Source organism: Tachysurus fulvidraco, chromosome 6 (assembly GCF_022655615.1).
Source record: "Tachysurus fulvidraco isolate hzauxx_2018 chromosome 6, HZAU_PFXX_2.0, whole genome shotgun sequence".
Taxonomy (NCBI): domain Eukaryota; kingdom Metazoa; phylum Chordata; class Actinopteri; order Siluriformes; family Bagridae; genus Tachysurus; species Tachysurus fulvidraco.
In genome coordinates, this window is record NC_062523.1 from 32054667 (window position 1) to 32068044 (window position 13378).

Here is a 13378-nt window from a genome sequence, read left to right on the forward strand (position 1 = left end):
TCTCTCTCTCTCTCTCTCTCTCTCTCTCTCTCTCTCTCTCCTTGGTCATCTCTCTCTCCTCGTCTACTCTCTCTCCTTCGTCTCTCTCTCTCTCTCGTCTCGCTCTCTGTCCTCTTCCCTCTCCTCTGTCTCTTCTCTCTCTCCTCTCCTCTGTCTCTCTCTCTCTCTCCCTCCTCTCTCTGTCTCTCCTCTCCTCCCTCTCTCTGTCTCTCTCTCTCTCGTCATCCCTCTCTCCTTTTGCTCCTCTCTCATCTCGTCGTGCTACTCTCTCGCATCTCAATGCTCCTCTTCTCTCTCATCTCTCTCTCTCGCTTCTCTTCTCTCCCTTCTTCTCCCTCTCTCCCTCTCTCCTGGTTCTTATAAAGTAATATACAAACATAAAATCATACAGTTTTATACCCAGCTGTGGCTGGCTGCACATTCGGAGGCAGTTCTTCAGGTGAGGAGAGGAGGCAGGACTTGAGGACATTGAAGGGGCGGGGCTTGTGACCAGTGAAGGGGTGGGGCTTGTGACCAGTGAAGGGTTTGTGGTCATGTGAGGGACAACACGAGAAGCAGGACCAATCAGGATGGGGCTGGAGGGGCGTGGAGACCCGGGAGAACCAGGAACTGGCTTAATCACTGACCCGGGAATGCAGGGACGTGATTGGCCAACAGCAAATGGAGCTCTGTAATCACACACACACACACACACACACACACACACACACACACACACACACACACACACACACACACACACACACACACACAGAGAACATGTCACATTATTGCATTATTAAGTGACTCTGTTCATTTTTATGAGCGTGTATAACAAAGTGTGAGCCATTTGATTTCTCTGTTCTGTATGTAGATCATCATCAGTCAGGCTGAGACATGAAACCAACCACACACACACACACACACACACACACACACACACACACACACACACACACACACACACAGTCTGAGACATGAAACCAACCACACACACACACACACACACACACACACACACACACACACACACACACACACACACACACACACACACACCCACCACACAGTCTTAGAGACATTAAACCACACCACACACACACACCACACCACACACACACACACACACATTCCTGAGACATGAAACCAACCATACACACACACACACAGTCTGAGACCATGAACCACACCACTCTCACCCCACCCACACACACACACACACACACACACACACACACACACACACACAGTCTGAGACATGAAACCACACACACACACACACACACACACACACACACAGTCTGAGACATGAAACCACACACACACACACACACACAGTCTGAGACATGAAACCACACACACACACACACACACACACACACACACACACACACACACACACACACACAATGTGCTTTTTGTAAATGGATTTCTAACCCATGTCTAACAAGCAATATTTAAAATCCAAGACGATTCATCAGTTATACAGACAGACTTATTGATGGTGTCACTATAATCCCTGGGCATTTGTATTGATTTCTTGCCACAACAGAACTATGGTGTGTGTGTGTGTGTGTGTGTGTGTGTGTGTGTCTGTCTGTCTGTCTGTCTGTTACTAGTCAGTACATATTGTTGAACAGCCCTGAAATGAAGTCTGACTCCTTAAATTAATCAGGTAAATGTACTTATATGATAGTATAATACATACACATACAATAGATACACACACACACACACACACACACTCACACACACACACACACACACACACACACACACACACACACACACACACACACACACACACACTCACACACACTCACACACACTCACACACGTTCACTTTTACGTTTACATAGTTTATAACTTGTACGTCCTTTTTGTTCTGTTACTAGTCAGTACATATTGTTGAACAGCTCTGATATGAAGTCTGTCTGAAATTAATCAGGTGGAGTAAATGTTAGTGTATGAAACGTTTAATACACATCTTTAGTGTGAACAAGAAAAATGTGAATGGAAAACAAATATACATAAAAAAATAAAATAAATAAATTTAGGTTAATTTAGTCAGTGTGCTAATGATGCTCACATGACATCATGCTAATCTAGCTATGTCTTCTGTTAGCCACATAAACTTATTACTAGTAACAAAGACAGATAATAAAACTGAAATAAATATGTTTAGTGATACTACAGTGTTTACCTGAAAGACGTCTGTAAATAAACTGCTAACTGTTACATCAGATGTCAGGGGAAGACAACAACAACAACAACAACAACAACAACAACAACAACAAGCTAACAGGAAGATCATCTGTGAGAGCTGAGAGTGCAGAAACATTAACACAGTCACTGACTAACACGCCGAGGCTGAACACCTTTAATCCTCTACTTTTTTGTGTAGTTTTTGTCATCTTCACTCTCGCTCTCTGGATGTTTCTTCACTCTGTGAATCTTCTAAAGGCTGATGATGATATTCAAACCGCAGAAACAGCAGGAGAACATCAACACATTCTGGGGACAGAGTCGTTTTTAAACTCCAGCTGAATGTGAGGAAGTGTGATGAGTGTCAAAGCTGCTGGACACACACACACACACACACACACACACACACACACACACACACACACACACACACACACACACACACACACACACACACACACACACACTCGCACACACTCGCACACACTCGCACACACTCATTCACACTCATTCACGCACACACTCTCTCTCACACACTCTCTCACACACACTCTCTCACACACTCTCTCACACACTCTCTCACACACTCTCTCACACACTCTCTCACACACTCTCTCACACACACACACACACACACACACACACACACACACACACACACACACACACACACACACACACACACACACGTTCACTTTTTTGGCACGTTAGTTAGTTAGAATTATAAAATTAGAATCAATTCTAATGTCTTACAAATGTATCAGTTGTACTTCAGGAGTTGTTGTTGTTGTTGTTGTTGTTGCTTTAAATTACTTTCTCACTAAAGCCCTTATTTTTGATGTACTCAAGTCAACAGTCTAAAGTAATCAGATACTAAAGACTTACTAAAGCAATAATCACCAGGTTTTATCTAAAAACATAACAATATAAATATCAAGACAGTAACAAACTTTTCTTAAAAAATAAATGTAATAAAATCACACAATGTGCTTCAGTAATCTGAAGATAAATTAAATTATATTAATCATTTTTAGACAAAGCAAAAATAATTAAATTAATTTATTTATTACTTTTCTTAAATGTATTGCTAATTTATTACATCTATTGAATTAATTAATAGATTTATGTACTAATATTCAGCTGATGAGCCTGTTCACCACACACTGACCCCTGCTCATTAAACACCTCCAGATAATAATAATCACACATCAGCAAATATTAATAAATCACTTTATTCCTCTATTAAACATCAACAAGGTTTAGAAACATGTTGTGATGAAACGTAGAACTAGAACACGACTAATAATAATAAGCACTTCTGGGAATGATGATAGATTTAACTATAAAATAACAGTGTTTATAAAAAAATGTTTTAATCTAAACAATTTTATCTTAATATAAAATAATTGTAATATAAAACTGTTCAGATTTTAATAGCAATTTAAGTTGTTCATTTAAAAGTGCTTCCTCACCTGGACACAGGTGTCACGTAATTCCCGGGGAAAACTCCGGAGGCGCCGCTGCGCAGAGACGTCCCCTTGAACCATCCATCTTGGCACTTTTCCATCACACGGTACATTTCTCCTTTCCTCAGCTCCAGCTCATCGGCCTTCTGTGGTTTATATGCGTACAAAGCCAAGTAGCTGCAAACAAATCCGAGACCTGACAGTCAGGTGTGAGAGACTCAGGCCTGCTCTACAGGGTGGATTAACTTTTACTAACAATGAGTCAGGTTATTCAGTGCACTGTAACCCACACAGAGGTGGAGCTTTGGGCAGCAGATCCCCAGGAGACAGATTACAGAGTGTAATGAGAACCTCAGGTGAAGTGAGGAACCCGAGTGTGTTAGAACAGGAAGTGACCGCTTCCGGTCTGAGCTCGTCAGATTTACTCAGTTTGATTTGAGTCCTCGTTACCATAGAAACGATCTCCTCACCCTGGCCGGCTTCCCACGTGGAAACAATAATATTTAAAAGTAATAATCATCTCTGTGCCATTCCAACAAACTGAATCTTTCCTCTTGCACTGACTTTAGTCTCTGGTTTTTACTCAAATCTCAGACCCAAATCTCAGTCACTCGGTCCGTCACTGTTAGGCAGATAGTGTATGGAAAACAAAGTGGGTCAGACAGCATGTAGAAAATGAGACGAGAGTGTATGGAAAACAAAAAGGGTCAGAAAGAGCAGAAAACTAAAGGGTCATAGAGTCAGAAGGAGTAATAGAGGTCAGCCCATGTGACTACTGCACTCTCTATTAAGCATGAAGTCATTGTTGGACTGACAAATGTGGGACATTTTATAATTCAGTAGTATAAGTTTAGCACTCACATGTTTAGAGGAAGCTGAACCTTTGCAGCAGCAAGAAGCTCTCCAGTGGTCGGAGTCACCCGAGGCTGCAGCACTGCTCCAGTGTTAGACGATGAGTCCTGGAGAAATAACTGACTGATTTAATGACTTGGTGATCTGTGCATGTGTGTCTGTGTGTCTGTGTGTCTGTGTGTGTGTGTGTGTGTGTGTGTGTGTGTGTGTGTGCATAGTGTGTGTGGTGTGCATCTGTGTGTGGTGTGTATCTGTGTGTGTATGTGTGTAGTGTTTGTGTATGCGTGTGGGGTGTGGTGTGCTGTGTGTATCTGTGTGTGTGTGTATCTGTGTGTGGTGTGTGTGTATCTGTGTGTATGTGTATCTGTGTGTGGTGTGTGTGTATCTGTGTGTGGTGTGTGTGTGTATCTGTGTGTGGTGTGTATCTCTGTGTGTGTATGTGTGTAGTGTTTGTGTATGTGTGTGGGGTGTGGTGTGCTGTGTGTATCTGTGTGTGGTGTGTGTGTGTATCTGTGTGTGTGTGTGTGTGTGGTGTGTGTGTATCTGTGTGTGTGTGTGTGTGTGTGTGTGTATCTGTGTGTGGTGTGCGTGTATCTGTGTGTGTGTGTACCTGTGTGTGGTGTGTGTGTGTGTGTGTGTGTGTATCTGTGTGTGTATATATCTGTGTGTGGTGTGTATCTGTGTGTGGTGTGTGTGTATCTGTGTGTGTGTGTGTGTATCTCTGTGTGGTGTGTGTGTGTGTGTGTATCTGTGTGTGGTGTGTATCTGTGTGTGTAGTGTGTGTGTAGTGTTTGGTGTGTGTGTGTGAGAGATGCAACATGAAAAACAGACAACACTGACCAATCAGACTGAGCAATTTAGGCACACACACACCACACACAGAGACACACACACACAGAGTGGCACACACACCACACACACAACACTACACACACACACCACACAGACTACACAGACTACACACCACACACACATACACACACCACACACACACACACACACACCTGTGAGGTGGGAGCGCTGGAGCTGAGATGAGCGTACTCTCCAACCCTTGCTCTGGGATCAGACGCGTTGATTTCCATAGAGTGGCGGTTGTTGTTAGCGAGTGCTGTGCGCTGTGTGACGCTCAGGGCTGTGAACGAGTGACGCTTCTTTGCATTCTTCTTACCTTCTGCTCGTTGCCGTGGGGCGTCGCCATGGACATCACCCTGGCAAGTTTCTGGGGTTTCTGAGTCAGAACTCGGCCCGGGGACTGGTTTATCCATCTCCATCAGCTGCTTGGCTGCTTCATTCAGCTGAGTGAGGGAGAGAGAGAGAGAGAGAGAGAGAGAGAGAGAGAGAGAGAGAGAGAGAGAGAGAGAGAGAGAGAGAAAGAAGGAGAGAGAGAGAGAGAGAGAGAGAGAGAGAGAGAGAGAGAGGGATTAGCTGAAGACAATTTTCATCACCTTGTTGCATGATAGTAAAGATGTTAATGAGTTAAATACTAAATGTTTTTTAATGATTTCTGTGATTTAACACTGGAGTAAAATGAGAGAGTTCATGCTGTGTGTGTGTGTGTGTGTGTGTGTGTGTGTGTGTGTGTGTGTGTGTGTGTGTGTGTGTGTGTATAAAACCAGTAAAATTCTGATGCCTGTTTTGTTCTTGTTACAGTTTCAGTGAAACAGATTTAAACAGCAGACTGATGAATGTGTAAAAGCTTAAAACTGGAATTATTACAGAGTCACAGAGCGACATTATTAATAACTCAACACTAATTACAACTGAAGGCTTAAACAGAGCCTTCCTCATCATCCTGCTGACCAGAAGCTGTCAGTGATTACAGTCAGGACAGAAAGGTGATTACAGTCAGGACAGAAAGGTGATTACTGTCAGGACAGAAAGGTGATTACTGTCAGTACAGAAAGGTGATTACTGTCAGTACAGAAAGGTGATTACAGTCAGGACAGAAAGGTGATTACTGTCAGGACAGAAAGGTGATTACTGTCAGTACAGAAAGGTGATTACAGTCAGGACAGAAAGGTGATTACTGTCAGGACAGAAAGGTGATTACTGTCAGTACAGAAAGGTGATTACAGTCAGGACAGAAAGGTGATTACAGTCAGGACAGAAAGGTGATTACAGTCAGGACAGAAAGGTGATTACTGTCAGTACAGAAAGGTGATTACTGTCAGGACAGAAAGGTGATTACAGTCAGGACAGAAAGGTGATTACTGTCAGGACAGAAAGGTGATTACAGTCAGGACAGAAAGGTGATTACTGTCAGGACAGAAAGGTGATTACTGTCAGTTAGAAATTGTCTTGTCCTTTAATACAACAGCATCTAGATGAGGAAACGTTCCATATTGCTGCAGTGATGTGACTTTAATACTGATCAGTTCTCAATACTGCTGTCGGCTTGGTCAAGTTCTCAATACACTGACATGCTAAAATACAGACAACATGGGACAGCAGCTAACAGCTCAATGAAGAGAGACTGTTAGTGAAGAGAGACACTCAGGGAAGAGAGACTGTTAGTGAAGAGAGACACTCAGTGAAGAGAGACTGTTAGTGAAGAGAGACACTCAGTGAAGAGAGACACTCAGTGAAGAGAGACTGTTAGTGAAGAGAGACACTCAGTGAAGAGAGACTGTTAGTGAAGAGAGACACTCAGTGAAGAGAGACTGTTAGTGAAGAGAGACACTCAGTGAAGAGAGACTCTCAGTGAAGAGAGACTCTTAGTGAAGAGAGACTCTTAGTGAAGAGAGACTCTTAATGAAGAGAGACTCTTAATGAAGAGAGACACTCAGTGAAGAGAGACTCTTAGTGAAGAGAGACACTTAGTGAAGAGAGACTCTTAGTGAAGAGAGACACTCAGTGAAGAGAGACACTCAGTGAAGAGAGACACTCAGTGAAGAGAGACTCTTAGTGAAGAGAGACTCTTAGTGAAGAGAGACTCTTAGTGAAGAGAGACTCTTATTAGTGACCAACCTGCTTAGCAAAATAAAAGTGAGGTGTGTATTTATTTCTGATTGGTCGACTCCGCCCTCTGGTTGTGGCAGGAAGCTACCAGATAAACACAGTCTCTCTTTTTTCTCCCAGTTTTGTTCTTCAGTTTAATGAAATCTGGATAATTTTTTACATTTGGGAAAGAATTGTGTTCAAATTACTTCATAGTTGTAGTTAGGACAGGTGTTAAGTAATGACCTCTATCTCTGTCTGTATCTGCCCCTCTCTGTCTGTATCTGCCCCCTCTCTGTCTGTATCTGCCCCCCGTCTGTCTGTATCTACCCCCTCTCTGTCTGTATCTGCCCTCCCTCTGTCTGTATCTGCCCTCCCTCTGTCTGTATCTGCCCCCTGTCTGTATCTGCCCCCTCTGTCTGCACACACACACGCACGCACACACACTCTCTCATTCTCTCTCTCTCTCTCTCTCTCTCTCTCTCTCACACACACACACACACACACACACACACACACACACACACACACACACACACACACACACACACCTCTATTTCAGTGTTCCCACAGAGTGATGAAGCTTTGTGTACTTTGAGAGTTTATAATGAATATACATTATGGCCGTCTATCATTTACTCTTTTTTAGAGCGATAGACGAGCAGAAGATCTACAGAGACGACAAGAAAGCGAGACTGAAGAACAATTATGGGTTGTGGGAAATTGCAGTAGATGCCTGTTCCTGTTGCTCCCATAATGCAATGCTTCACTGCTTTAATGAGAGCGCCGTTGTAATGAAAAGACTCGGTGAACTTCTCGCCCCCGGATGCTTTATTCCCCCACTCACGTGTGACCTGGTGCATTCTGGGATACAGCGCTGGAGTGTGATCATGCTCATGTTCACTTTAAACTCAAAGCTGTGTGTCACTCACCTCCACATACAGGATGGGGAAGATGCCGATCTTATCTCCCAGCATGCCTTCTGCCCAGTTCTCATCCACTCGGCGGATCACCGTCAGAATCTCATCCTAGAGCAAGAAAAGTGCTTAAATAAGGTCATGTGGCAGCTGCCCTCATCCAGAGGGACATACATCTTATCTCATCATCACACCTGAGCAGTGTTCAGGGCTTTGCTCAGGATCCCAGGGGTCCAACACCACTAACCCAAACCCTAGGCTGTTAATAACCCTGGAGCTGTTTCAGTGCTAAAACTAATAATCAGTAATAAATAGTTATAGCACTGACACAGCTCAGGGGCCGCGGGCTGAACTTAATATTGCATTAAATTTGCTTTTTCCCTGAATGATAAACATTTAATAAATTTTCTCTCATAAGACTTTAAGCTAAATGTTCATCTCCATCTTTTTTCCATTTCTATGAAATTTATAAGAGTGAGTCAGACTTTGTGTTGAAAAATATCTAATGCAGTGTGTGCAGCTCATCCAGCTGAGCTGTGTGTGTGTGTGTGTGTGTGTGTGTGTGTGTGTGTGTGTGTGTGTGTGTGTGTGTGTGTGTGTGTGTGCGCTTGCATATAAACCGAGCCAAACAGATGGCAGGAAACAAGATTTGTTTTGATTTGATCCAAGAGCACACACAAGGCTTTTTTATTCTCTCTCTCTCTCTCTCACACACACACACACACACACACACACACACACACACACACACACACACACACACACACACACACACACACACACACCTGCACTAAGAGTCTGTGAATCAATCATCCCACCTCTTTTTCTCCAGTTCCTCTGCTGATCTGCTCCACAGTGACTTCATTCTCACAGAGAAAGTGAAGCTTGTGGATCTCTTTAACATTAAACTTATTAAAATGCAGAAGATGCTGAATAAAGATCCTCCAAAACTTTGTATCTTACACCTGTAAAGTCTCTGTTACAACCTTCTGATCTCCTGTCCAGTCCACTGAAGTCCAATGTTCTGACCTCCACATTCAGATTACACAAATCACCTGTGTGGACCTCACACCTCACACCTCACACCTCACACCTCACACCTTGCACCTCACACCTCGCACCTCACACCTCGCACCTCGCACCTCGCACCTCGCACCTCACACCTCGCACCTCACACCTCGCACCTCACACTTCACACCTCGCACCTCGCACCTCACACTTCACACTTCACACCTCGCACTTCACACCTCGCACCTCGCACTTCACACCTCGCACCTCACACCTCGCACCTGACACCTCACACTTCACACCTCGCACCTCACACCTCACACCTCGCACCTCACACCTCGCACCTCACACCTCGCACCTCACACCTCGCACCTCGCACCTCACACTTCACACCTCGCACCTCGCACCTCACACTTCACACTTCACACCTCACACTTCACACCTCACACCTCACACTTCACACCTCACACTTAACACCTCACACTTAACACCTCACACTTAACACCTCACACTTAACACTTCACACCTCACACTTCACACCTCACACTTCACACCTCACACCTCACACTTCACACCTCACACCTCACACTTCACACCTCACACCTCACACCTCACACCTCACACTTCACACCTCGCACCTCACACTTCACACCTCGCACCTCACACTTCACACCTCGCACCTCACACCTCGCACCTCACACTTCACACCTCGCACCTCACACCTCACACACACTGATGTTGCCAGATTTATCGAGTGCAAGCTTTAATTACAAGAACACAAACACTCGTGTCTGAAAGCATTGATAGAAAATATGTAATAAAGAAAACAACATCATTCAAAATAAGAAAATAAGAAAAACAACATGAGGATATGATGAGACCTAATGGATGACTTTAACAACATGGCTTCCACACACTCACTGTTCAGCAGCACACAGAATACCACATGGTCCATCTCACATCTACACGTTTTTATCGTAATATCGTACTCAGTTTGTTTAGGGATAAAACCAGGCCAAACAAAGGGATAACAAACGCACAAAAAACGGCAAAAATAACATTAACATGATGGAGCAAACTGAACAAACTGAGCAGAAGAAGAAAAGACTTTGTGACGACAAATGTAATGTTGATAATAGTCAATTAGGAGCAGGTGAGTAGCAACTAGAACTCTTAACACAACACGCTGCCAGAACGCCCCCTAGTGTTCTAGCAGAGAACGTACAAGCAAAGTCCTGACACTCAGACAGACTTCATGTAACCACGAGATACTAAACCGAGGTCATGAGATCATCATTACTGACACAGACATTACTAACACAGACATTACTGACACATACATTACTAACACAGACATTACTGACACATACATTACTGACAGACATTACTAACACAGACATTACTGACAGACATTACTGACACATACATTACTAACACAGACATTACTGACACATACATTACTGACAGACATTACTAACACAGACATTACTGACAGACATTACTAACACAGACATTACTAACACAGACATTACTAACACAGACATTACTGACACAGACATTACTGACAGACATTACTGACACATACATTACTAACACAGACATTACTGACACATACATTACTGACAGACATTACTAACACAGACATTACTGACACAGACATTACTGACACAGACATTACTGACACAGACATTACTAACACAGACATTACTAACACAGACATTACTGACACAGACATTACTGACAGACATTACTAACACAGACATTACTGACAGACATTACTAACACAGACATTACTGACATAGACATTACTAACACAGACATTACTGACACAGACATTACTGACAGACATTACTAACACAGACATTACTGACACAGACATTACTGACAGACATTACTAACACAGACATTACTAACACAGACATTACTAACACAGACATTACTGACACAGACATTACTGACACAGACATTACTGACACAGACATTACTGACACAGACATTACTAACACTAACACTGTCACATACACAATTATATAGGGCTTATATAGCATTATTATATAGGGGTTATATAGCATTATTATATAGGGCTTATATAACATTATTATATAGGGCTTATATAGCATTATTATATAGGGCTTATATAGCATTATTATATAGGGCTTATATAGCATTATTATATAGGGCTGATATAACATTATTATATAAGGCTTATATAGCATTATTATATAGGGCTTATATAGCATTATTATATAGGGCTTATATAGCATTATTATATAGGGCTTATATAGCATTATTATATAGGGCTGATATAACATTATTATATAAGGCTTATATAGCATTATTATATAGGGCTGATATATAACCAGCAGTGAAATGTCAGGACCGCTCCATGGACATTGCACTTATTAAAAAAAACACAACAATGAAAGAATGAGATAAAAGTAAACAATGAAAAAATAAGAATAAAATATAAAAATATGTATACTGTAGAATGGAAAATAATGTGCATGAAAGTAAACCCTCAATATCTCATTAACTCAGAATATCTCAAGGTGGACCAGAAATTCTGAGTCCTCCCTCTCTCCACCAACTGCCCACCCCCCCACCCCCCCCACCCCACCACTCTCTCTGTCTCTCTCATGAATACTCTCTGTGCTCTGAAGCGTCCAGCTGCCCTTCTCCAGCATCCATTTCCTCCAGAGACAAAGATTTTCTTCCAATAAAACACACACACACACACACACACACACACACACACACACACACACACACACACACACACACACACACAGGCCTGGAATATAAATCAGGTGTTCCACAGTGAGAGTCTCAGCCTCGCTGCACCTCCAAGGACACGTTTAATTTTTTCACTTATCTTCCATTTCTCCATCAAGACTCCATCCATCTCCACAGGTTTCACTCAATCCTCCAGCTAATGAACCATTAGAAACAGTGAAGTCTTCTCAGCAATTTAAACACATTGAAGAATGACTTTAATTGTTGTAGATATGAATTTAAATAAATAATTAAAATGTATAATGACTGACAGCCGATATTTGAGTCCCAAGACGTTCTGAGCTCCAGGATGAACAAACTCTCAGCTTTGCACTAGTTATGTTCTGACATGCAGCTTTCTACCCAGACTGGGTGTCTATCTTCATTAAGTTCTATGGAGGTTCTGGTTTCCTCCATACGGGTTTGTGGAGTCATCAGCATGCTGCCTTCTTGCCCCTCTGGTTTACCCACACACCCTGCTGACCTACACCCACCTACCATTCGGCTCTTCGGTGTTTTCAGTCCTACATGAATCCTGTGAAAGCTTCGTGTATTTAATCTCATTTCTTTATAACGTTTTCCTTTCTTTCACAAGTTAAAAACTTTATTGCTTAATTCACAGAAGTGATGTGAGTAAATCTTACCTTAGTGAAGGCGAGGCAGTCTTTGTCCTGCTCTTTGTCCTTCATCTCAAAGTCGTAGAGCGCTTTCCCCTGCGGCGGCGTTTGAGAAAGCGGCCTGATGCACTGCACGTAGCTCGCTGGCAGGAAACCGTGGCTGCCGTTCAGCTCTCCGTGGTACCAGTTCTCGTCCACTTTCCGTCGCAGGATGATGATGTCACCCTTGTTGAACTTGAGGTCACCGGGCTCTTTGCCCTCGTAGCTGTAGAGCGCCTTTCCGCAGGGCAGCTGAGGGACGTTCTACAAAGGACAGAACAAACAAACAAAGTAAATGATGTGGAAGGTCGAAGCTCTGTGCGTCAGGTGTCGAGCTTCTGCCTGGAAGGTTGTGAGTTTATATCCCAGGTCCTCCAAGCTGCCGCTGCTGGGCCCCTGAGCAAGGCCCTTGTTCTGTAGGGCCTCCTCAGTAGCACCACATGAAATAAATGTTACAGTTTCTCTGAATAAGAGCTCCTGCCAAATGATGTGAAGCTAAAACATGAGGAAGTTCAAGAGTTTTCACATCGAACGGTCTTTCAGGTATTTACACTTTTTACCTGGATACAGGGAACAATTACCTCCC

At 43.0% G+C, this 13378-nt stretch overlaps 1 protein-coding gene across 1 annotated transcript in view; it reads right to left on the bottom strand.

Annotated features, from left to right (window-relative positions):
* The window catches only part of LOC113642100 (E3 ubiquitin-protein ligase SH3RF3), a 17441-nt gene extending 4148 nt beyond the window's left edge, over positions 1-13293 (bottom strand). Inside the window, exons 1-6 of the mRNA XM_047814500.1 lie at positions 12781-13293; positions 8372-8467; positions 5507-5797; positions 4512-4609; positions 3657-3827; positions 400-668 (exon numbers count right to left, since the gene is read on the bottom strand). Of these exons, the coding sequence (XP_047670456.1) occupies positions 400-668; positions 3657-3827; positions 4512-4609; positions 5507-5797; positions 8372-8467; positions 12781-12825 (970 nt within the window). The 5' untranslated portion in view covers positions 12826-13293. The remainder of the gene's footprint in view (positions 1-399; positions 669-3656; positions 3828-4511; positions 4610-5506; positions 5798-8371; positions 8468-12780) is intronic.
* Positions 13294-13378: the final 85 nt, after the last annotated feature.